Here is a 26,547-nt window from a genome sequence, read left to right on the forward strand (position 1 = left end):
TTGTCTCCGTTTATAGCATTACATTTATGACACATTTTCAGCATTTTTCTCTAATAAAATTTATCCATGTTATCTTTTAAGGTATCTATAGCTTAATGACCTAGAGAGACCCTCTTGGTTCAGAGATTATAAAAATATTTTTCCATTTTTTTCTTCCACTGTTTTTATGGTTTCAGTCTTTTTATCACTGACATTTTTATTTAGTATAAAGAATTAAATATGGATGTAACTCCCTCCCTGAAAGAATATCTGGTTTTCAGATTACTAGTTATTTAAAATATCTTTTTCCTATTGATTTAAAATTTTGTATAATATAATTACATTAAATTCTCACAGGTCTGTGAGTCTGTTTTTTTATTATATTCTGTTTCATTGACCCATTTGTCTAATCATGTGCCATTGTCAAACTCTTAATTATAATACCTATATAATGTTTTAATTGGTAGGCCTTGTTGCCTTCACCTTTCCTCTTTTTCAGAATTTTCCTGGCTATTCTTACATGTTTGTTTTTTTATATGAAATTTGGAATCAGTTTGTCTGGTTCCCTAAAATACCCTGTTGCATTTTTTTACTGGGATAGTATTAAATTTATAGACTAATTTTGGAAGAATTGACACCTTTATAATATTGAGGCTTCCTATCCAAGAACGGGGTATGTTTTTCTGTTTTATTTAAGTCTCCTTTATCTCTTTCAGTGGTATTTTAAAATTTTTCTTCATTAGGTCTTTCATTAAGTTTATTCCTTGATACTTTATTTTTTTTTAGTTATTCTTAAATACTATCTTCTATATCTTCTAGCTCATTTCATTTGTATATGGGAAAGTTACTGATTTTGACATATTTATCTTATAATCTGCCAACTTGCCAGGGGTCCTACTCTAGGGATATATTAATCATATCTGAAATTGATAAAGGTTTTGTTCTTTTCTTTCTAATTTGTATGTTTTATTTCTTCCTCTTGTTTAAACACCTGCTGGTACTGTGTGGACAGTGTTAAATAGTGGTGCAGATAGTGGGCATTCCATGATGTAGGTTCTTGGTTTGAGATTTATAGTTATTGTGCTGGCTGTGTTATCAGAATTAACTTTCTAGATGATCATTGATTTACTTTTCCTTCCTTAATCTGTGGTGAATTATTAGATTTGTTAATAGTTAACTATCTTTGCCTTTGCAAAATGAATCTCACTTCAGTCATGGTGTATTATATGTATCTTGGATTCTGTTTAATATTTTAATTGGGATTTTTATATCAGCATTTATAAAAGTATATATATTCTTTTTGCCAGATTTTGAAATAATTAGTGTACTGGCTCTAATATTTTTAAATATATATGAATAATAAGAGTTCAGGTAATTTTATTAATGAAGATTTTAGGGCAATATTTTTCCATATTTTTTTATTGTAACCCAGAGTGAGAAATATATTTTATAATATGATCTGTGTATATGTGTATGCATGTTGTGTAAATCAACAAACATTTCACAGTAGCACTTATCCCTACTCCTTGTATGATATACTCTGTTTTATTTTACTTATTTTAAAAATACTAGTCATAGCACATATTAATAGGCCACCAACAGCAGCTTGAAAAACACTGACTTAGGTTCCTATTTAAAAAAATACATGTGTGTAATTGATTCTTCAGTTGCTGGTGCATAGTTTCATTATGCGATGGTGATCATGAAAGCAGTTTGTAAATTTTGTGCTACTGTTTGAATGGGAATCACTTACTGACCTTATTAGCACACTGCCTATCATATAACAAGTAATCCATATAGACTGAATTCTAATAGATCTGTAAATTTGTTATTTAGAATTCTTCAGTTTATTTAGCAAATTTCCTTTTTATGTTGAAAATATTGTTTTGAGAAATCTGGCCCAGACCCTCCAAAATACAAAATACCCTTGTGTGAAATAGTGAAACTTATTATGTCATTGGGAAAATAATTATGCCTAATAACTACATCTTCCCTCTGTTCACGTGTTTTTCCTTACTGATTTTCCTTTCCAGGAATGTCTGAATCTGAACAGGCGCTTAAAGGTACCTCTCAAATTAAATTACTCTCATCTGAAGATATAGAAGGAATGCGGCTCGTATGTAGGGTAAGCATTTTTTTCCCTCATGGTTGTAGGACATGTTTAAGCAGTTGTTAGACATGAAGTCAGTGATTTACAAAGGGCAGGTGTGTTATGTTGTAAGGCTATGACTAGCCGTACTTACTGGGTTGGCCAAAAATTGGTTTAGTTTTTTTCCATGAAATAAGACACATTTTTCATTTTCACCAGTAACTTTATTGATTTGGATATTTTGAGTATGTTGGCTATCTTCTGCTATTGGCTTCTAGTGGATAGAGGCCAGGTGTGCTGCTAAATATATTCCAATGCTTAAGACAGCCCCACAGCAAAGAATTGTTTGGCCCAAATGTCAGTACTACCAAAAAACTTCACAAAACACTTTCAACGTGTTCGGTCAGTCACAGCACCTTCTCCATACACTCAACAAATCTTGTTTTGCATTTCAGTTGCATTTTTACCTTTCTTGAAATAATAAAGCATAACACACTGAAAATGCTGCATATTTTCTTCTGTCTTCAATATTAAAATGGCTGTACAAAAATACACCAATGTTGATAAGTTTTTAAAAATGTACACTGATGTAACAGCTGTCACAATACAATCTAACAAAATTGTCTCGAATGAAGTTAAAACAACTAAGCAGTAGTAGAGCTATCATACAGGAAAAACTAAATGAACTTTTTTGCCAGCCCAATACTTAAAAAACTTTTGTTAGTATATAATTCTGTGCAGCATTTGTTTTATTCCTAAGTATCCTATTTGAAAATGAATATGGCAGAAAATATATATTTAGTTGAGAATTTATTTTTGTTACCCCTTGTATTTTTTTTTAAGAACCAGGTTTTTATGATATTTTGTCATTTATTTCATAGGTCATTATAACGAAGGGCAGAGTTTAAGGTTTATATAAAGTTAAGCTAAAACTCCCGTTGTGAATACCTGTACAGTATGGTATTAGTGGCTAAGTGAAGTCACATGTCCACATTTTTCTAAGGAAAAAACTGAAAAATTGATAGTGTTTATTTAGAAATGATCCTTAAAGTTTTTATTCAGTGCTTTAAAGTGATTTGATACTTTCTCTGATAATCTGGAGACATTTATATTTCTATCACTATGTATTGTGATTCTTTGAGGAAAATCATTCATGTATTCTTTTATTTCCCTTCTTTTTCCCCATTATGAGAAATATGACAGGACTGAACCTCCACCAGCTGATTATTATTTAGACTACATATGTACATTTTTACATAGAAATCAATCAAATTTATTGAGCTATTTACTAGTTAGTCTACTTTTAGTTATATATTTACACACGTTCATTGATGAGCATTGGAAATACAACTGGTTTTTATAATGGAGATTCAGGGTTGTAATATTCAAAGTGAGATGCACTTTATGAATCTCTCACAAAATCTGTTACAGTGCAGAAGGTACAAATTTCCACTTTTATTTCGTTTCTCTTTTAATGGACTAAGTATTAAGGGTTTCTCTTTTACAGCTTGCTAGAGAAGTACTGGATATTGCCGCTGGGATGATTAAACCAGGTGTAACTACTGAAGAAATAGATCATGCTGTACACTTAGTAAGGATTTGACTTTTATGCTTCGAAATTTTTTCACATTATTAAATGTTTTAGAGCTGTAAAAGTTAAACAAGTTCTGAATGTCTAAGTTAACTTGGCTAAGTTAATTTAAAAGCAAATTTTTACTTTGTTTTAAATATAAAAAATATTCAACAGCCATTATTCGCATCTTTCAGTGCCTGTGAAATGCTTTGTTTCTGAAACCTCAGATTTCCTAATATTTTACGTTAGCTTTTATAAATGATTAGTTTTATTAGTACTTGAAATAAATCATGCCACTGCATACATCAGATACTCTAAAATAAAAAGAATACAAGTTCTGAAACTGGATTAGTGTAAAAAAAAAGTTCCCTTCCAAATCCATGGTAATAAGGCAATAAATACACCAGATACAGGATGGGCAAAAGTAGGTTTACAGTTGTGTTTGCATAAAACAGTTCATTCTTTTATTGATATTTATTGATTATTGTATTGTTTTCCATATGAACAACTGTAAACCTACTTTTTGCTACACTCAGTAAATATGATATAGGGATATATGTTCTTAAAGTATATTTTATTGATTATGCTATTACAGTTGTACCATTTTTTTCTTGCATTTATCCACTTCCACCCAGCCCCCCACCTCCCACCAGCATTCCACCCTACTTTGTTCATTTCCATGGGTCATACATATAAGTTCTTTGGCTTCTACACACTGTTCTTAACCTCCTCCTGTCTATTTTCTACCTACCATCTATGCTACTTATTCCCTGTACCTTTTCCCCCATCCTCCCTCCTCCCCGTGCCTGCTGATAACCCTCCATGTGATCTCCATTTTTGTGATTGTTCCTGTTCTAGTTGTTTGCTTATTTTGTTTTTGGTTTTTAGGTTTAGTTGTTGATAGTTGTGAGTTTATTGTCATTTTACTGTTCATAATTCTGATTTTCTTTTTCTTGGATAAGTCCCTTTAACATTTCTTATAACAAGGACTCGGCAATGATGAACCCCTTTAACTTTACCTTATCTTGGAAGTACTTTATCTGCCCTTCCATTCTAAATGATAGCTTTGCTGGATATAGTAATCATGGATATAGTTCCTTGCTTTTCATGACTTGGAATACTTCTTCCCAGTCCCTTGCTTGCAAGGTTTCTTTTGAGAAATCAGCTGATCGTGTTATAGGAACTCCTTTGTAGGTAACTGTCTCCTTTTCTCTTGCTGCTTTTATGATTCTCTCCTTATCCTTAATCTTAGGTAATTTAATTAGGGTGTGTCCTTGGGTCCAGTTTCTTTGGGACTCTGAGCTTCCTGGACTTCCTGGAAGTCTATTTCCTTTGCCAGATTGGGGAAGTTTTCCTTCATTATTTTTTCAAATAAGTTTTCAATTCCCTGTTCTTGTTCTTCGCCTTCTGGCACTCCTATAATTCAGATGTTGGAATATTTAAAGTTGCCCCGGAGGTTCCTAAGCCTTTCCTCATTTTCTTTTTTTGAATTCTTGTTTCTTCATTCTATTCTGGTTGACTGTTTATTTTTTCCTTCTACTACAAACCGTTGATTTGAGTCCTGGTTTCCTTCCCTTCCCTGTTGGTTCCCTGTATATTTTCCTTTATTTCACTTTGCATAGCCTTCACTTTGTCCTCTACTTTTCATCTCTATTCAATCATTTCTGTGAGCATCCTGATTATCAGTGTTTTGAACTCTGTATCTGATAGGTTGGCTATCTCCTCATTGCTTAGTTCTTTTTCTGGAGTTTTGATCTGTTCTTTTTGGGGCCATATTTCTTTGTCTTAGCATGCCTGTTACGTACGTAGTAAGGGGCAGAGCCTTAGGTGTTGGCCGGGGTGGGGCAATCCACTTCACTGTGTTGTGGCACTGTCTGTGGAGGAGGGAGTCAGGGAGGGAACAGTGCCACTTGCTCAGCTCTTGCCCCACTTTTAGTTACGTTCCCTGCTATCCACAAGCAAATTAGGCCCTTCTGGTTTTGATTTTGCAGGTGGGTGGGTTTGTGTACGTTCTAGGACCCAGAGGGTTTCTCCAACAAACTCTCCTGTGAGGCTGGGAGTTTTTCCCACTGTGCCAACCTCTACAGGATTTTACAGCCAGAGGCTTTGAGGTTTTATATCCCTGCACTGGAACCCTGGGTTGCTCAGTCATCACACTCCCCAGTTATTCCTCCCAGTTTATATGCACACAAATGTGGGACCACCTGGTTCACCAGTTGCTGCCTTGCTGTGAGTCCTCTCCTCTCCAACTACCAGTCTGGATGAATGTTTCTTCTTTAATTCCTAGATTGTCAGACTTCCATACAGTTCAATTTTCTGGCAGTTCTGGTTGTTTTTGTTTTTAAATTTGTTGTTGTTCTTTTGGTTGTGCAAGGAAGCAAAGCGTATCTACGTATGCCTCCATCTTGGCTGGAAGTTGGGTTTTCTTTGTTTGTTTGTTTGTTTTTGTAAGATTGCCTGTCCTTCAAGGAGAGACCTTTATCTCTATAGTAGCTGAATGCATACATTATATGAATAATTGTTCACAAAAGAGCAATAACTAGCTAATAAATCTAATGGAAAGTTAATTAAATGTGCTGTGAATATTAAACATTCAAATCATAGATTTTCTAAATTAGCCCTGGCTATGGCTCAGTGGATTGAGCATTGTCCTGAGAACCGAAGTGTTACTGTTTCGATTCCCAGTCAGGGTACATCGAAGGTGTAGGCCAGGCCCCAATAGGGGGTGCATGATAGGCAACCACACGTTGATACCTCTCTCTCTCTTCCTCCCTTCCCTTCTCTCTAAAAATAAAAAAATAAAAATAAAAAATATATATATATTAAGTATATTTAAAAAAATAAAAAGTAACGATCTACTAAATTAGTAATTGTTTTTAAAAATGTTTATATCCTCTGCCTATGTGGGGATGATGAAATGTGGTGGTATTATAAATATAACCACCCTTTTGAAAGGAAATTTGGCAGTGTGTCTTGAGCATAAGTACGTTTTTAAAGACTTTATATTCAGAATGTCATAAACCATGATGTTTTGGTTATTGTTCCATATGTTATAAAACGTAGTATGCAGGAATAGCACTTTGAGTATTTCCTATGGGCCAGGTGCTCTTTTAGGAGCTCATTTAATATCCTAACAGCTTCATGAGGTAGTTACTACTAGCATCTCCATTTTGTAGGTAAGGAAGCTGAGACAGAGAGAGGTTAAGTTGCCTAAGGCTGGTACACAGTGATGGAGTTGGCATTGTTAGGGCAGTCTGCTATAAGAAATATAGGAATAAATTGTTAAGCAAGGGAGAAGTGTTATTTATGTGGTTATTGGCAAGGAGTGATGATTTTTGCCATTAAGAAACTTAATTTAAATTGCCAAAATATGGTATATTCCACAAATTGTGTTATATGAAACTATTTAACAATTATTAATCTGAAGACTATATGGCAGTATGGCAAAAAATTACATGTGCTATGACTGGCACTTTATAAAAATATCTTATAGTAAAATAGGACTTGCCATGGAAAACTAGGCCATTGTCTTAGAGGTTTCTTTGTTGTTCCACATGGATGTAGTAAAGTACTTTTCCATATCTTAATTATATCAGTATTCTTTTTTTGGCTATAAGGATATTGGGCTGTTTTTATATAAGAAATTATAATTACATTAAAAGTGCATGTTAATATTAACTTTCTCTTTTTTATTTAAAATAATATATTTTCCTTAAGTAGTTAATTCTAAACTAGAATTTTCATATTTACATATATAATATGTAAATTTCCTTTTCCTTTGCTATTATCAGTAAACTGGTTTGCCTACAGCCTGTCTGACTGGCACAAACCCTGGTACTTACTGTGTAAGATAAAAATACAGCCATTTCTAAAATAAAATAATTAAGCAAATTCTTCATTAATAGCACCTGCACTGCAAAATTTTCAGTTTTCAAATTTTAAAATCTGGTTAATTGCATAAGATTAATTTTTTTGTTTTATACATCCCAAATTATTTTCTCTGTATTTTAATTTATTATAGGCATGCATTGCAAGAAATTGCTATCCTTCTCCCTTGAATTACTATAATTTTCCAAAGTCTTGTTGTACTTCAGTGAATGAAGTGATCTGTCATGGGATTCCAGACAGACGGCCCTTGCAAGAAGGTGATATTGTCAATGGTAAGAAATATGTCCAGGAGCAAAAATAACAGTAAGGTGTAGAGAGTTTGGTAGTGACTTGATTTTCTTCACTTCCTGTCTTTAACATCCTCTTTCATATTTAAAATTTTAAATCTTAAATTTGTGGAATCCTTTTTATGGTTTAAGATACTTCTAATATGATGCATTTGTTACAGCATGTATTTCTTTAATTCACATTATCTCATGTAATTGATAAATATGTCAGTGAAATGTGGGAATAATGTTGATTCAAGTGGGATTTTTCACCTTTTTCTTTTAGTCCATTGATTATTTTGAATGAGTTCAGGGCAGGCTTTTTTGAAGAGAAAGAGAAATCTTTAGTGATATATGAAGATCTTAAGGAAAAAAAGCTAAAATTCCTCCAGAAGTGCCTTCCTTCATGTAAGAAGTTAAGCTTTCTTGGAAAGCTGCAAATGCAGAGGAAGAAGCTGCCCAGATATTTTCCTCTGTGATTTAAAAAAAAATGATGAACAAGGCTTCCCTTGATGGTATTGAGTTGGCCAAAAAGTCCATTTAGTTTCTTTCCGTAAGATAAGACACATTCTTTTTTTTTTTTTCAAGCGACAACTTTATTGATTGCATATTTTGAGTATGTCGGCTATCTCCCACATGGTGTAATATTGATTGTTCTCAATTAATGTCTCAATTTGATCCCTATCAACTTCAACTGGTCTACCCAACAGTGGAGCATCGTCCAGTGAGAAATCTCCTACAGAAACTTTGCAAAGCACTTTTGACACGTTCGATCAGTCACAGCACCTTCTCCATACACTGCAAAATCTTTTTTTTTGTTTCAGTTGCGATTTTAACCTTTCTTGAAATAATAAAGCATAATATGCCCAAAATACTGTGTATTTTCTTCCATCTTTAGTATTAAAATGGATATACAAAAACTCATCAATTTTGATTTTTTTTTAATGTATGCTGATATGACAGCTATCAAAATGCAGTCTAACAAAATTGTTTCTAATGAAGTTGAAGACAAGTGCTACTACAGCTATCTCACAGAAAAAGCCAAACGAACTTTTTGACCCACCCAGTATTTTTAATGTTGATGATCTTGGTCTTTTTAGTAATCTGGCATCTTCAGGGACCTACATATCGAACAAGGAGGCGTGAACCCAAGTGTTAAAGGCTGCACAGAATGCACTGACAGTGATGCTGGCTGTGAATGACAGTGGAAACGCTGTTTTTATTTGGATTGTTACTACTTTAGTTAGAGTATCTGTTTATGAACTTCCATAGGTTTTGCGGGATTTGCCCAACCCTGTTTTTCATATAAATCCTGTTATTTATGACATGCATAGTATGTGAGGTTTTTAGGGATGTGTGTATTATGCTAGAGCCAGCCCACCTGTACTCTGACATTGTAGGTTGATTGAGAATTCATGGTTTAAAAATACTCATTTAATGTGCTGTCTAGTATACATTTAATGTATTATCCTGTGGCAGTAATCTGTATTCTTAAACATGGGGACACAGAAGGATGAATACTTACAAATAAGTGAAAGGCAAATGAGTTTTTGAAAAATAAGTAAAGAATAGTGGACGATTTCCTGGGAGGAGGGAAAAAACGGTTGCAGATAATAAAGCAGTATTTTCTGTTTAATGTCAAATGTTGCAGTTTTCCATTTAATATCACTAATTCAGGTTATTGGTCTTGCATGAATGTATCCTGGATGCATTTTTCTTCTGCCATAAATGATCTGATTACTACTTTATAAGAGTATATAAAAGCCCACCATCTGGCTTTGCACTGCATGACCATGTCTCTGTCCTTCACAGTGAGCTTAGTTGCATTGTAGATAAAGGTGCCTATCGCATAGTAACTATATATCCATTGGGATCTAATTTGAGAATGCAGAAGTTATCTTTTTCATAAAGCTGCTCGATGCTGTCATGTTGGAGAAATGACTTCAATTTTGAAATAAAAACAAATGTGGTCTTTATATTTGCACATTCTTTTGCAGTGGACATCACTCTTTACCGCAATGGTTATCACGGAGACCTGAATGAGACGTTTTTTGTTGGAGACGTGGATGAGGGAGCACGGAAGCTGGTTCAGACTACATATGAGTGCCTGATGCAAGCCATCGACGCAGGTCTGCCAAGCTGGGTGCCCAGTGGAACTGCTGTGTGTTGATGGGTCTTTAATGACTCATTACTGACTGCACTGGGCATTCCTCTCCCTGCCAGGCTTTGCCTCCCACTCACCTGAGTGAGCTTTGGGTTTTCATAGTAATTGTGGAAGGAAGATTCAGGATCCTTTGATGAGGATAAACTGAATAATTAGTTTGTCTCATGTGATCTATCTTTCTTTGGCTGATAGATGAGGAGGAATGTATGGATAGTTCTTGAGTGTAAACTTTTTCCTACTTTTTTATTCTTTCATAAATATTATGTTCTCATAAAAACTAAAATACAATGCTAGATTATGAGGGAAAAGTGAATGAGTCTCCTTTATGCTCGCCTCTTTTCTTTCCTTTTTATATCTCTTTTCTCTAGAATTACAAAACTCTCAACAGGTTTTTTCCTCCTTTGCATTAATACACACACACACACATACATATATACTTCTGTGTATATGTTTAGTGAGGATAAATGGAACCATGATATTTGTAGTATTCTGTAATTGGGCACTTTTTAGCTAATAATGCTTAGGGATTTTTCTAAATTAGCATATATGTACATGCATTCTCTTATTTTTTTTTAAGATTTTATTTTTATTTTTAGAGAAAGGGGAAGGGAAGGAGAAGGAGTGGGAGAGAAATATCAGTTGGTTTCTTCTCACACACCCCTGTCCAGAGACCTGGCCCACACACAACCCAGGCATGTGCTCTGACCTGGAATCAAACTGGTGACCTTTTGGTTCCCAGGATGATGCCCAACCCACTGAGGCACACTAGTCAGGGTGCATTCTTTTTAAAAATGTTTTTTTTTTTTAATCTTCACCTGAGGATATGTTTATTGATTAGAGAGAAAGAGAGAGAAGCATCAGTTGGTTGCCTCCTGTACGTGCCCTGGCTGGAGGTCGAACCCACATCCTTTTGGTGTGTGGGACAATGTTCCAACCAAGTGAGCCACCTAGCCAAGGCTACTGCATTCTTTTAATGGCTGTCTATTCCATAAAATAAAAATTTCTACAACTATTCCCCTATTGGATTTTTATGTTTTCTAGATGTCTTGCTACTATAATGAATAGTATCTTTGGGTAGAGATGTATGTCTGTAGGATTTTTCTCAGTCTTTGTCCATACAAACAGTTCATCCACATTTTTTTGTTTATGCCTTAGCTTGTGAGGAGAGAGAAGGAAAGTCTTGTTGCAAATGTTAACAGTCTATTACCAAATGGTATAATTTGAGGCCAAACAACTTCCAGTTGAAATCCACAGCATTTCAGCTTTATTGTTCAGTGTTTTGTCCTCATCCCTCCACAACCACTCCACCACCAAAAAAAATAAAATAACCATGATCTGTCATCAACAAAGTATTGGATAGGACAAGATTCTTGGTTTAAACATATAGTTATCTGTAGTAACAGATCCATTGTCTTTATATTGTCTTTAGTTCATTTAACATGCATGGGAGATAATGAAATTTTTATTAATTTAATGAAGTTGGAGGAATGAAAAATGAAAGCATGTGATATTTATGTGTGAGATTTCTTTTTTATGTATTCACTGTTATTGAAATAACTGCTTTAATATTCCCGGTGGTATTGCGAGGTGAGAACTTTAGTGTTTAGTTTCTCATTTGTGGAAACTTTAGTTTTAAATAATTGTTAGGGTTTGTGCCAGATAATGTGTTCAAAGTTCATATCCTTTTTTGCTTCTCTCTGAGTTGATTGAAATATTTTATAGAGACATAGGGAAGAAACTTACCAAGAAACTACCAGAAACCAAAGTCATTATAACATAGCCAGAAAAGAACAAAAATTGTTTAATCTCTGGAAGGCACTAAATACTTTTGTATGAATCATTGATGCCCAATTTTCACTCATTTGGCTGCTCACCAAGGTACAGAGCATTGGAGAGCTTGACCAGGTGTTGAAATTAACCTTCACGAATGGGGTTTCTCAGCCTACACATTAATGGCATTTTGAATTTGATAATTCTTTGTTTTAGGGTCCTGAACACTGTAAGTTCCCTAGTAGCATCCCTGGTCTGTACCTGCCATATGCCATTTGCACCACCACTCCTAGTTGTGGCAGCCAAAAATATCTCCAGATACTACTATGCACCCTTGGAACCAGAACTGTCTCTACTTCGAGAGTTAGGGGAGAAATCTCCCCTTTCATTGTCCCTCGTTATTGATGACTAGGGATGTTCTTCATACTGTGTGCAACATGGGTTAAAATTTTGCCTTTCTTCCCATTTTCTGGGGCTGATAGGAAGGCTTGAATTGGAATGCAAGAAAATTCTTATGAAAGTCAGCATAGTTCCTCAAAATCATTAACCTTTCTCCCCCTCAAAAGTCAACTTGGGACATCTGGTTAAGAGCAAGTAAATGTTAATTAAAATGAATTCTTGAGCTATTGGCCCAGAAATTTGATTGGCTGGAGAAGATAATGTTGTACCTGAATCTCAGGTTGGAAATGAGGCTCAGGTAGGGGACTAGGGAATTGGAGGACCCTGAGAACCATGGCTGCATTTCCCAGGGGTCTCAGTGCTAGGAGAGCTGTAACAGCAACGAGAACCACTTCTTTTGTTTTGGTTTTTATTGAAACAGTAGTAAGTCATAAAAATTTAATGAAGTAGGAAATGTGTGCTGGTGAGAAGTACCTTTCTATACCCTACCCCTAGAGGCAACTGTGAGTAATTTGAGAACCACTTTTATGGGGAGAAAGAAGTCCCAAGAAGGTAATTCTTTTGAGGAGTTGATAAAAAGAGACTGAAACTCAGGACAAGTCAAGTTGCTTTATGAACATTAATTTTTCTCCTGATGCTCTTTCCTCTCTTAATCTCTTCTGCTCACTTTACTTGACCTTAGGGAAGGAGAGGAAGAGAAGTGTTTTTTCCATTCTCTCGTTTTCGTTTTTGTTTTGTTTTTTTTGTTTTTTGTTTTTTTTTTTGTTTTTCCCAGAAAACAAAAGATGCCTCCCCGCACTTACTATATGCAGGTGGTCCTTTTACACATCAAAGGAGGAAGTTGAGGTGCTACTGGTCTGAATTGCAGCTTTGCCCATGTACTGCCTGCCAGAATAGCCTCTTACTGCCTGGGTTTCCCATCTGAAGGTTTTAGCACATACGCCTCTAAAGCATTCAGAAGGGTCCTAGCACATGGATAAGTAATTATATCGTACCTGTTAGTTATTGTTACTGTTTCATACGTCTTCTCTTCCTTTTTAGTGAAACCTGGTGTTCGATACAGAGAATTGGGAAACATTATTCAGAAACATGCCCAAGCAAATGGCTTTTCAGTTGTTCGAAGCTACTGTGGGCATGGAATCCACAAACTTTTTCATACGGCCCCCAATGTACCCCACTATGCCAGTAAGTACTGTCTAAACATCTGGTATTTGCTAACAAATGTTTAGCAAACTTTTAGCAAATATTAAACATTCAGCAAATGTTTTCAAATACTGAACAGGGCCTGTATATTTGCTCTGACACAGTAGGTGTTCCTGTGTTTGTGTTGTTCCTGTAACAGTTCAAAGCATGTGTGTTTGGTCACTGTAGGGCTGGGGCAGTTATTCTGTGACTTAGGCTCTGTCATTTTTAACCTGTAGCTTTCAAGATCACTTTGGGAGTTGCCCTCCTAATCTCTAGATACTGGGGAGGAAGGGAAGAAGCATGGAGTGATCTTTGGAGGTTTTAATGAGTCTGCCTGGAATCAGGATAATCACATTTACTTTTCATTCGCAGGAATTTAGTCACATGGCTATACTAACTGCAGGGGAGGTTAGGAATGTTAGCTGAGTACTCTGGAAGAAAAGTAAACTAATTCTGGTGAATAGCCAACAGTCTCTGCTGCATACCTATTCTGTTTCCTTACGTGAAATTGGTTTATCTTGGTTTGACTTGAGTTTTTAGTGTATGTCAGATATGTATTATTTGTTGGTATAAATAGAGCACAATACACAGAGTGCCTTTCGTCAAGTTGAATGCTGTGTCATAGAGTAACAAAGGAAGTGTAGGACAATTAGTGTCTTCCAGAAGCCTTTTTTCTTGGAGCTGTAACACATGCAAGAATAAGTTGTTATTTAGTGCTAGAAATGAAAGCTGATCACAGTAAGTGACCTGAGAAGAAATTTAACAATTATATTTGTGAGCCACTGCTATATAGACACTCATATATATCCTTATATTTCAGTTTTCTCATCTGTACAGTAGTAGGGAATAGCTGGCACCTACCCTAGAACTGTCAATTAGGATTAAGTCAGATATTTTAACATGGAAAGTACTTAATAATAACTTAGAGAATGGTGATGATGATAATATATTATCAGCGATTTTCAACTGGTGTGCTTCAAGAATTTTTAAAACACGCAGTACCTGACTATTTAGTCAGGGGCACTGACCTCTTTTCCTCTAGATTGTCATATAAAAAAAAATGTCAACAGTCAATACAATAGCTGTCTGGTGTGAATGCCCTGTTGTGAACCATAAATGTATAGGTCATACAACTGAGTTGCATCTTACTGATCATGTTGCATGATAAGGTTTTGCCTGATTGGTTAATTCTTAGAATCAGGAATCCTTACACACAAGTATGGACACTCAGTTTTTTAAAAAGTCTCTTTGGAGCAAAAAAGGTAGGTAATTCCTATTTTTTTTTTCTTGTAAATGGATCAAAATTATACCTATTTTTTGTGAAATCAGCAAAGAAAGTATTTTGTGTGTGACAGTTTTAGTAATGAGTTTATGTGTGCCATGAGAATAAAAGGGTTGAGAATTTCTGCCTTATCTGATTTGATCTTTGCAACTCTATGCCTAATTTTTTAGCCCTATTTTAAAAAGCATATTCTGTGCTTAGAGAAGTAATTTATTTACTCACTTCACACAAACTAGTCAATACATGCCAGAGCTAGGATTTGTACCTCGCTTCTGTCTGGCTTTCTAGAGTCAGTCTTCTCTTGTGCTGTGCTGCCTAGTGAAGACTGAAGCATTTGGTGCTGGGTCCTTTGGGAGAAGTAAAGAATGGCCGAGATTTGGTTTGGCGGAGAAGATGAGCAAGAGCATTCCCGGTGGAGGGGAAGCATGTTGAGACTGAACAGAGACAATATAAGCTTGGCTCAGTATTCTGTGTGTTAACAACTAGGAATAGACACTGCCCGCTTGAGGATATTTGACTTTATTTGTAGGGGTTTTCAGAAACATTTTTGGGCAGAGGAATGGTAAGGTGAAGATGCTGTTTTGGACAGACAGATTTGGCAGTGGTATCTAGAATGTATTGGCGATGGGGACCGGTGTCACTAGTCAGTCCATGCATGGTGCAGTGAGTTGCTCGAGTCCTAGACATTGATAGTTTTGTAGAGGAAGGGAAATGAGTGAGAAGCGACTTAATGGGAGGAGCTGAAGAAGTTGTTTAGGGTGCAGCATTTGATATAGATCAATAAGCATTTATTAGCAGACCTTGTAATTTTTTTGTTTTTGTTTTTTATTAAAGCTGTGAATTGTGCTTGAAACAAGGCTAGTAACAGAAAATTAGTTGACTTCATTCCTTCCTGGTAAACCTTATAAATCAGCTGATGTGCATTCCCTTAGACAGAATGGAAGTAGATATTTTGATTATAGTAGCATTCCTTGCCTGTGTCAATAAAAAGTGGGGTGGGGGGTGAAAAAAGTGCCCTTACTCGCAGAAGTGACAGGCTCAGGTTTAGGTATGGATTATATAAAGAGAGTCCAAAAAAGATAGAATTTGTGAGAGAAGGGGATGTGTCAGAGACGTTGGGGTCAGCAAAATAGGGTGCCACTGATGTACAAGAGATGCCACTTGTTGTTTTTTTAAAATCCTTTAATTAGAATTTTTTTTTTAATTCTAAAAAATGAAGCCAAGGGTGAGTTAGGTTTGCTTCATTTCAAACATTTGGTATGTTTATGTAAAGTCATGTGGTTCACATAAATCAGAATATGTTGTGATCACTTAGGGAGTGTTAGAGGAAACTTCTGGGAGACTCTTTGTGGAGCAGAGGCCTTTTGAAGTGTAAATGATCTCTGCATTGGTTTGTGACTCCATGTTCCTAATCAGCTGGGGGAGGAACCAGAAAATTGTTGTGTAACTTCCTCTACCCCATTCATCATCACAGAAGTCCCCATTAGGTGAGAGTTTGTTTGCTTCTTTAAGTTATTAATGGTTGGAAAGTAATAATGATAATGCCCTATATTTAGGATGCATATTGTAATAATTCTGTGAGGTAGATGATAGAGCAGGTATAAATTTTTCAAGACTGCAATAGTGTAGTTACTCAGATAATGTGTGTTGGTTGAGTGAGACATGTTGAGAAACTGAAACCATGAGTCAAGGTGAGTGGGAGTTCTGACTTTCCTAGAGTAGTGAACCAGTGGCGGAAATAGGGTGGGTCTCAGGTTCTCTGTATCAGTGCTGTCCAATAGAATTGATGAGGTACATATGTAATTTAGAAATTTCCAGTGGTCATATTCAAAGAGGAAAAAGAAATAGGTGAAAGTAATAGTGTATTTTATTCAATCTATCACATTCAAAATACCATTTCAACATTTTATGAATGTAAAAGTTATTAATATATATTATATGCTTTTTTGTGTTTGGAATTGGCATTAGCTTTACACTTACGGCGAGTCTCACTCTGACCAGTCACATTTCAAGTGTTCAGCAGCTGCACGCAGCCAGTGCTGCTATAGCTGACAGCTCAGCTCTTTCTGTGACACCATACTGACACGTATGTTTTCTTTTTGATAGACTCAAGGGAATACTACCAATTAGGTGTATGTTGTAATTGATTGCATGGCATTAGAAGAGAAAGTTGATAAGATTAGAAATAAAATGTCAAAATTATGTTTGCTCCTCCGATTTTGGCAATACCTAAGGTAGTAGAAAGTGGCATAATAGCTATTCACAAAGAAGGATGTGGGTGAGGCTAGACCACACCAGAAAGTATGGTGTTTAGTAAATTCAGCCACAGCGGACATGTGTCATTGATTACCAAACTCACCATCATGAAGATCAACGACCAGACCAAAAAACCCTGAAAGCCATGCTTTGCCATCTGCTGGTCAAGACAAGCAAATACAGGCATTCATTTATTGGGGCTGCTACCTGTCTTTTTTGTTTGTTTGTTTGTTTTTTAACTTTTTAATTTTTAATTTTTTTACCAGGTAAAAACAATGGTGTTTTCTGATTGTCATTTTAATATACTTTTATTTGTTAATATATTTTATTGATTATGCTATTAGTGTTGTGCTGTTCTTTTCTCCTCTTTCTTCCCCACCACCCTGTACCCCCGACTCCCACCATCATTCCCCCACCTTAGTGTTCATGTCCATGGGTCATACATATAAGTTCTCTGGCTTCTCCATTTCCTGTACTTATGCATAACCTCCCCCTCTCTGTTTTGTATCTACCATTTATGCTTCTCATTCCCTGTACCTTTCCCCCATTCTTCCCTCTCCCCCTCCCCACTGATATCCCTCCATGTGATTTCTGTTTCTGTGAATTTCCTCTTGTTCTAGTTGCTTGCTTAGTTCATTTTTGTTTATGTTTTTGTTTTTTAGGGTTAGGTTGTTGATGGTTGAGAGTTTGTTGCTGTTTTACTGTTTGTATTTTTGATCTTCTTTATCTTAGATAAGTCTCTCTAACATTTCATATAGTAAGCGCTTGGTGATGATGAACTTTAATTTCACCTTATCTGGGAAGCACTTTACCTGTCCTTCCATTCTAAATGATAACTTTGCTGGACAGAGTCATCTTGGATGTAGGTCCTTGCCTTTCATGAGTTCAAATACTTCTTTCCATCCCCTTTTTGCCTACAAGGTTTCTTTTGAGAAATCATCTGACAATCTTATGGGAACTCCTTTGTAGGTAACTGTCTCCTTTTCTCTTGCTGCTTTTAAGATTCTTTCCTTATTTTTAATCTTGGGTAATGTCATTATGATGTGCCTTGGTGTGTGCTTCCTTGGGTCCAACTTGTTTGGGACTCTGAGCTTCCTGGACTCCCTGGAAGTCTATTTCCTTTGCCAGATTGGGGAAGTTCTCCTTCATTATGTTTTCAAATAAGTTTTCAATTTCTTGCTCTTCCTCTTCTCCATCTGGCACCCCTATGAGTTGGGTGCTGAAATGTTTAAAGTTGTCCCAGAGGTTCCCGAACCTCTCCTCATGTTTTTGAATTCTCGTTTCTTCACTCTGTCCCAGTTTAATGCTTATTTCTTCCTTCTACTCTAAACTGCTGATTTGAGTCCTGATTTTCTTCTCTTCACTGTTGTTTTCCTTTATTTCATTTTTCATAGCCTTCACTTTTTCCTCTATTTTGTGGCCATACTCAACCATTTCTGTGAGCATCCTGATTACCAGTGTTTTGAGCTCTGCATTTGAGAGATTGGCTGTCTCTTAGTCACTTAGTTGTATTTTTTCTGGAGCTTTGATCTGTTCTTTCATTTGGACCATATTTCTTTGTCCTGGCGTGCCTGTTACATAGTAAGGGGTAGAGCCTTAGGTATTTGCCAGGGAGGGGCAACCTACACAGGGGCAGCCCACATGGTTGCATTGTGGTGCTGTATTTGGGGGAGGGGTCTGAGAGGGAACAATGCTGCTTGTTCAGCTCTCAGCTGGCTTTCAGTCACTTCCCCTGCTACCCACAAGCAAATTGCGCCCTTCTGGTGCTGATTCCCCGGTGGGTGGGTTTGTGTCCGTTCTAGCACCCTGTGAGTCTCTCCAACGAACTCTCCTGTGAGACTGGGAGTTTCTCCTGCCGCCTCAAGCCCTACAGATTTTTTTAGTCAGAAGTTTTGAGGCTTTATTTCCCCATACCAGAACCCTGGGTTGTGCAGTCTGTCTTGGTCCCCAGTTGTTCCTCCTGGTTTAGCCTCACACAAATGTGGGACCATCTGGTCCGCCAACCAACACCTTGCTGCGAGTCCTCTCCTCCCCAGCTGCCCACCTCTGCCCCTCCTACCAGTCTGGATGAATGTTTCTTTTTTAACTCCTTTGTTGTTGGATTTCCATACAGTTCAATTTTCTGGCAGTTCTGGTTATTTTTTGTTTTTAAATTTGTTGTTGTCTCCCTGGCTGGTGTAGCTCAGTGGATTGAGCACGGGCTGCAAACCAAAGCATTGCAGGTTCGATTCCCAGTCAGGGCACATGCCTGGGTTGCAGGCCACAGCCCCCAGCAACTGCACATTGATGTTCTCTCTCCCTCCCTCCCTCCCTCTCTCTCTCTCTCTCCCCCTCTCTCTCTCTCTCTCTCTCTCTCTCTCTCCCTCTCCCTTCCCTTCCCTCTCTAAAAATAAATACATAAAATCTTAAATAAATAAAAAAAATAAATAAATGTGTTGTTGTCCTTCTTTTGGTGGTGAGAGGAGTCAAAGTGTATCTATCTATGCCTCCATCTTTGCTGGAAGTCCCTGAATTTTTTTTTCTTTTAATTAGAAATTTAAATAGGTTATTCCCTTTTGTCTGAGATTATCTCAAAAGGCCTATCCCTATTTTTAAATTTTGGCCTTTTGTTGGGGGGCAGGTGGCAGATCTGAACACTTTAACTCATAGTTGTATTTGTCATGATGGTCCTGAAAAATATCGTTATTAGTGAACTTGGACAAAAAGCTGAAACAGTATATGGAGGGAAGAAGTGGAATTTCTGATTTCAAATAAAAAGGAGTAGTCACGTCAACATTAAAAATAGATAGGTTAGTGTTCAGAGACTTTGTTCCCCTTTAAAGTTATTAGAAAGAGTACAACCTAAAAAACTTTGAGAAATCAGGCAGTTGTTTCTGTGGGCTGTGGCCAACTCCCGCTGCGCATCCACACACACCCTTAAACAGCTCCACCTGAGGGGGTGAGTAATGGGACTTCGGTTCTACGATTGCAATTTAATCCCACTACAACATAAATTTGTGGAAATTTCCTTTTATACAAGCGATAATCACATAAAAAATTCAGACTACGGATATCTGTGTATTTTCCAAGAGAAAACAAGCAGAATGAACTACACCTAGGACAGTACCTGTTCCAAAGTAGGTGTTTATCATTTGTTGAACCATCTACTTTATAAAAAGGTGGATCAGGAGAGGAGAAGGTAATTAAGAATGACTGAGGGGAATATAGTTGTATATTCTTTCCAGTGAGTTTTTCAGAACTACACTATTTTTTGAGATTTTTTTTATTTCTTTAATTTCAGAAAATAAAGCAGTTGGAGTGATGAAGGCGGGCCATGTATTTACAATTGAGCCAATGATTTGTGAAGGTGAGAACAAAGGATGCTGTGTGTTCTTTAATTGAATTTGTATTTATTTTTGGTTACTAATGCACAAATTAGTATTCTGCCCTATTTGCTTTTTGCTTCACTTCCACTCCCTGTCCTGTCACAAACTGGATTTAGCGCCATGTGGAGAACTAATCATTGTAAGGGTTGACCAGGAAGCAAGCACTGCTCTCTGCTGCTGTCAGTAGATGCCATAGTACTTAAATCCTGGTCCCTTTTCATAAAGATCCTGGCAAAGGGTGCATTGTCATAATTAATTTTTAATTTTTTAAATTAATTGACATGAGAGAAGGAAAGAAATATCAGTTTGTTGTTCCACTTATCTGTGCACTCATGGATTGCTCCTTGTCTGCGACCTGACCAGGGATCAAACTGGCACCCTTAGCATATCAGGAGCTACTGACCAACTGAGCTACCCAGCCAGGACCTGCATTGTAATCATTAGACACCACCATCAAGCCTGTGTAGAAGTTCTTGCTTGACATGTGGGATTGGTTGGAGGGGTGGAGAGGAGGAGAAAAGTAGACCACTCACTTTTAGGCAAAGTCAAATGCTTTAGTTACCCACCAGTTAGGAGGTAGGTGCTGTCCCCATTTTACAAGAAACTGATTCTTTAAGAGGTTAAGAAACTTGCCTGTAGTCATTTAGCTAGTTACATGGCAGATCTTGTTGGACTCCAACGTCCTGAGCTGTGTTTTGCCTCTTCAGGGTCTGCACTCATGCCATCAGGTGGTGTCATGCAGCTATTGGGGAGAAAGCACAGCACACACACACTTAGCCCTGGCAGTTTTATGACCTCACTGTGGTTTTTCCTTGTGATGGGCATGTGGCACTGATGACAAACTCAGAGTCATGATTAGTGCTCCTCACTGAGGTGTCAGAGTGACAACTTGGGTCTGCTTCATGAAGCCTTCACCTTTTTTTTCTGCCAGTTCTTTGTTGGGATTAGGGGATGTAGAGTGAGGCAGTAGTAGTAGGTAGTGTGTCCAGGGCTGTGTAGGAAAGGATATTCCTTTCTTTGGATCCTTCTAGTCTTTTTTTATAACTTAAACTTGGGAGAAACATCCTATTGCTTCTACCAGATTCTCTTTCTCAGAAGTGAGTCTCTGAATCCAGCCCACACTCATGTGGAGGAAGGGAACAATGGAGGTCATTTGAGAGGCTGCCTTTTTTTCTATAAAATGGAAATTACAATTTGTATCCTGCCAACTCCCCGGGGCTGCGGTAAGCATTAAGTGAGATAATCTATATTAATACTGGTTATAGTTTAGTCAGATGCCAGAGTTACACTGGGAAAGAGAATTCATTCATTCATTTTATTTTCTTGTACGTTTGTGATGAGTGGTGTTAATATACTTTCTAAAATCAAACCCAAACCCAGTGCCTTTATTTTGGAATTATCATCTTGATTTGATATTTGGGAAGTATAAAACATGTCAAGTTAAAACACATCTGTGGTAAATTTAAGTATCATCAAAGGCTTTAGCTAAAACTTAGTTGAAGTATAAATAGAAATCTTAATAGTGAATTTTCTGATTGGTTTTCTGTGATATCTAGTGACATAGAATGCACAGATAGATACACTTACCTAGAGCCTATTTAGAAAATTGAGGGATGGAATTAAGAAATTGTTTCTGTTTGTTTAAGGTGGATGGCAGGATGAAACCTGGCCAGATGGTTGGACTGCGGTGACGAGAGACGGGAAGCGGTCTGCTCAGTTCGAGCACACCCTGCTGGTCACGGACACTGGCTGTGAAATCCTGACCCGGCGGCTGGACAGCGAGCGGCCTCACTTCATGTCCCAGTTTTAATTTCTCCCAAGCCGGCACATCTCAGTAATACCTTCTGTCTGTACTGTGCTTTTTATTGAGAGTACAGAATGGAAGAGGAAATTTTTTACTTGTTTTGTTTTGACTATAGATAAGAAAGTTACTACCACATTTGACATGTGTCCTCAAGAACTTGTCTTGAGTCTGGAAAAGCCAAGAAGAATAAAGGAAACATTTTTCAACTCCTTTCAGTGTTCCCTTGCCCGCCCTCCCCACATCGCTGCACCCTTGTTTTCTCATTTGTCCTTTGAGCACTTTTGCTTAAACCTGCTTCTAGTTGCTTTTATCACTGCCACAACTGGGCCATCAGGAGCCGCTGCTTTCCAGATAGATGAATGTGGAAGGTGAGAATCCTTGAAACTTTAGCAACATGTGTTGCTTCAGATTTTTTTTACTATATAGGAAATATATATATATATATATATATATATATATACATTTTAAATTCATATATGTAATTACTGAACACTATATGACCTGGAGTTTATGTTGATTCTGCTCCAACAGGGTCATAAGCTGTCATAAATGGACACACAGTTTGCAGTGATTTAATTCTTAACTGGGAATTGGCCTCCCCCATGCTAATTATTTACCCATGTAGTTTTGTGGAAGGAAGCACTCAGACTCTGTGTCAGTGAATGGATGTGGCAAAATTCACTCTGGAAAAAGGTTATTAGGTTTTTTGAAATCTAGTTTATGGCAAGAATAGCCGTGCTCCAAGTGGTAGTGGCTGTTGCAGAGTATGAAGATTTTGTAATATATGCTATTTCAGACCTCTGTTTGGTCAAAATGGGGGGAACAAAGTTCCCTTTCTTCCACTGTCTATTTTATTTCAAGGGCACACCTTGGAGACATTCAGAGAAGGGTGGAGGTTGCACTGTGGAAGTTGATCGGGAAAGCCAGTTCTGAAATTTCTCCAGCAGTGAGCACAGTAAGTCAGGTGAGATGTTAGATTCTAACATTTAGTAAACCTGGTTGTGATGAGAAAAAACTCTTTGAAGATTGGACTGTTGCCTTGCAGTAGGGATACAGCTGTCCTTGGAGTGCTGAAAACACTTCACCTTTACATCGCTGGGAACCTCATTAGAAATGACCTCAGCTGCCCGGTATCTGTGTTCCTTCCAGTAGTTCAGTCCAAATGCGACTGTATCCTGTGAAGGCATATCAGATCAAAGTCATTGTCCTTAGAGTGTACTTGATTACTGGGATTCAGGTGACTGTATTGTAAGATAACTTGATACCACTGACATGTTATACTTGTACGAAAACATCTTTCCCAGAGTGCCTCAGACCTTACTGCTTTAAAAGAATTATGATAATGTTTTCATTTTATTATTTTAATGTTTAGTCGAGTGACCGAATCTGGTATAGATTTTCGGGGATATATGTGTGAAGTTTTTTATCAAACTGTAATATTTGTGAATGGAATGCCTTGCAATATGAATATTAATATAATGTGTAAAGGGAGATTAAAAAGTTTGAGTGATTATCCTGCCATGTGGTCATTAACTTTGCTGCATTTGTTTGGCATTTCAGAGGGAAATGGTGGGAATGGGGTGGCTGATTTCATAATCTAAAACTCATGACCATACTTTTTCAAGTTTATTGGCCATATAAAAAATTCCAGTACTGTGTTTGGTTGAGCGGAGTCTACCAGCATCATTTGAGATGCAACCATGTGTTTTTTGTGTTTTTTTTTGTTTTTTTAAGAGCTGTCAAGGCAGAGAATGCTGCAATTTAGGGGAGCATTTTATGTGCTGATAGTGGAATTAAGTGTGGGCTGATTGGTTGTCTATCATTCATTACACAAGAAACTCCAGGCCCTTGTTGGTGTAGCTCAGTATATTGAGAGTCGGGCTGCAAACCAAAAGGTCACTGGTTTGATTCCCAGTCCAGGGCACACGGCTGGGTTGTGGGCTAGGTTCCCAGTTGGGGGTGTGCAAGAGACAGCTGATCAATGTACGTATAGCACTTCGACATCTCCCTTTTTTTCTCGCTTCCTTCCCTTCTCTCTGAAAAAGTAAATAAAATCTTTTTTAAAAAGAAGCACCAGGAGAAAAGTCTTGGTGGGATAGTTTTTTTGTTGTTGTTATTAAAACACCTTACTGGTGATGATGCTTTTCTCGGTTTGGGAGATTTAAAACAATATGGGCTCTATTCTAATTGTCTATATATATATATATGTATATAACCGTAGATGTTTATTAGATTTAGATAAGAAAACATCTAGTTTCATCATTCTGCCAACTTCTCAAAATGAGCCAATGTGTTAACTTTTTATTTATTATTGTATTAACTTTTAAAATATTCTTTTTCCTGCCAGTCCTCCATGCCCCTTTCAAAGGGAAACATTTTAGGCTTTTAATTCATTTTATATGTTTTCACAATAAAATGGATTAAGGTTTGTTGGAGCTCATTTACCAGCACCTTTATACCACTTGCCATCCACTTGTATAAGTTAATAGGAAGAGGAGATTTAGGAATTTGTTTACCACCTTAATTTGATTCCTTAATTTGTTCTATAATCACTTCTGGTTTTTCATTGTATTTGGTTAGAATTGAGAGCAGGATGCTCTACTTTGCTAATGCCCGTACCCTCATGGTGTCACTAGTTTATTTTTTCTTCCAATTTTTTATTTTGAAAATTTTAAGTTTACAGAAAAGTTGAAAGTATAGTACCATGAAATAATCATATATTCTTTTCTTGTATTCATCAATTGTTCTTTTTGCCATCATCTCTCTGTAAGCACACTTTTCACTTGAAAGACGTAGCATCATACTTACCCATTGTTATTACAACATGTCCTTCTTAAAACATAAGGATGTGTCCTACATAATTATAATACAGTTATCATACCCAAGGAATTTAACATAGATACCGAATTGTCTAATACAGGGATTTTTCAACCTTTTTCATCTCATGGCACACATAAACTAATTACTAAAATTCTGCAGAATTCCAAAAAAATACATTTGTTGTTGATCTGATAAAAAAAGTATGATTTTGTTTCATTTACACTGGACAGTTATTGTTGTGTTGGTTGTTGTCATTTTTTAAAATTCGGCAATCAAAGGAAAAGAAGACAATGCCGTGACTAAATACTCAGGTATTGCATGTTTAAAAACACTGCTTACAAATAACTGGTCTGATGTATGTATTACAATGCATTGTAACATCACTTGTTCTTTAAAAGCTTTTTTTTTTTTTTTTATTTTTTTTAAATCCAGGATCCAAAGCTACAGCATTGAGTTGCCATGTATCTGTAGTCTCTTTTACTCTAGAGCAGTTCTTCCACCTTTTTTTATTTTATATGAAATTTACGCTTGAAAAAGCAAGCCAGTTAGCGCGTAGAATTCTGTTTTCTCTGATGGTGTCTCATGAGTGCCTTCAGATTCAACATTTTGGCAGGAGACACCATAACAGCATGTGGGATGTCCCATTCGTTGCTTCACATCTGATCAGGAGGCACATAATGTCATTGTCACATTATTGCCAATATAAGTTTATTACTTGATTTCTGTCAGATCTTTCATTTTAAGAAATAATCTGGGAGGAGATACTTGGAAACCATTTGGTTATCCTATTCACTCAGTTGTTTTAGTGTTCATTGATTAATCCTTGCCAGAGTCCATTATTTTATTACACTGGTTGCTGCAAATTGGTACTTTCTAAATCTAGCTTTTCATCAACATTATTAGCTGGCAGTCTTTACAAAGAAGCATGTTTATTCCTCCCTCTACCCATCAATGTGGGTTCACCGATTGTTTTTAAACATTCTATTGAAATTACTGTAATTGTTCCAAATTTGATTAGCAAGAACACCTTTAAGCTTATTCATGGGTTATTTTGCCCCATGCCTATCAGTCTTTGAGCACTTTCTTGCTTTTTGCTCTAGCAAGATATTCTACATTTATCATACACTTTGCCTGCCTCAGGCTGGTAATTGGCTATTTTCTTTAAGGAAAAACTTACTTTCTTTGGGGGGGAATGGTATTTGGAAATGAAGATCTGGGTGCTACTAGGGTGTCATTGTTTCTGGGCCCTTTCAGGGAACAGAGCCAGAAAAGGCATTGTTTACACATCATGAGATCCTTCAGGTACTTCCATTTCACATCCAACATTCATCTGCCTTCCTCACCCTTCCCTGTCTCCTCTCTGTGTCTTCCTTCTCTGATGTTGAGAGCTTTGGTTTTGAACAACATCAATATTTAAAGTTTGGTTGATTCTATACGATGTAAAATTATTTCAGAATTACTACATGAAAATCACTACAATAAAGTTATTAAGTGCAAAATGTGTGATTTTATTTATTTATTTATTTATTTTTAGATTTTATTTATTTTTAGAGAGGGAAGGGAGGGAGATAGAGAAACATCAATGTGCGGTTGCTGAGGGTCATGGCCTGTGACATTTTGGTTCGCAGCCTGTGCTCAATCCACTGAGCTACACCAGCCAGGGCTCTTTTTTTTTTTTTTTAATTTTTTATTCTTGGAATATATGTC

At 36.8% G+C, this 26,547-nt stretch overlaps 1 protein-coding gene across 2 annotated transcripts in view; it reads left to right on the plus strand.

Annotated features, from left to right (window-relative positions):
* Window positions 1-23,533, plus strand: part of METAP1 (methionyl aminopeptidase 1) — an 83,026-nt gene extending 59,493 nt beyond the window's left edge. The window contains exons 5-12 of one of the 2 annotated variants that reach the window (XR_006783539.1): window positions 2,013-2,104; window positions 3,576-3,659; window positions 7,663-7,801; window positions 9,793-9,924; window positions 13,170-13,313; window positions 20,132-20,197; window positions 21,863-22,388; window positions 22,882-23,533. Coding sequence is in view for 1 of the 2 variants with exons in the window: in XM_045820293.1 (XP_045676249.1) it covers window positions 2,013-2,104; window positions 3,576-3,659; window positions 7,663-7,801; window positions 9,793-9,924; window positions 13,170-13,313; window positions 20,132-20,197; window positions 21,863-22,026 (821 nt within the window). In the remaining variant the exon portion in view is untranslated. Of the gene's footprint in view, window positions 1-2,012; window positions 2,105-3,575; window positions 3,660-7,662; window positions 7,802-9,792; window positions 9,925-13,169; window positions 13,314-20,131; window positions 20,198-21,862 lie in introns of both variants that reach the window. The other variant, XM_045820293.1, reaches the window with a different exon arrangement.
* Window positions 23,534-26,547: the final 3,014 nt, after the last annotated feature.

The sequence above is a fragment of the Phyllostomus hastatus genome, unplaced genomic scaffold, assembly GCF_019186645.2.
Source record: "Phyllostomus hastatus isolate PE091 unplaced genomic scaffold, TTU_PhHast_1.1 phas_scaffold_39, whole genome shotgun sequence".
In the NCBI taxonomy this organism is placed as follows: Eukaryota; Metazoa; Chordata; class Mammalia; order Chiroptera; family Phyllostomidae; genus Phyllostomus; species Phyllostomus hastatus.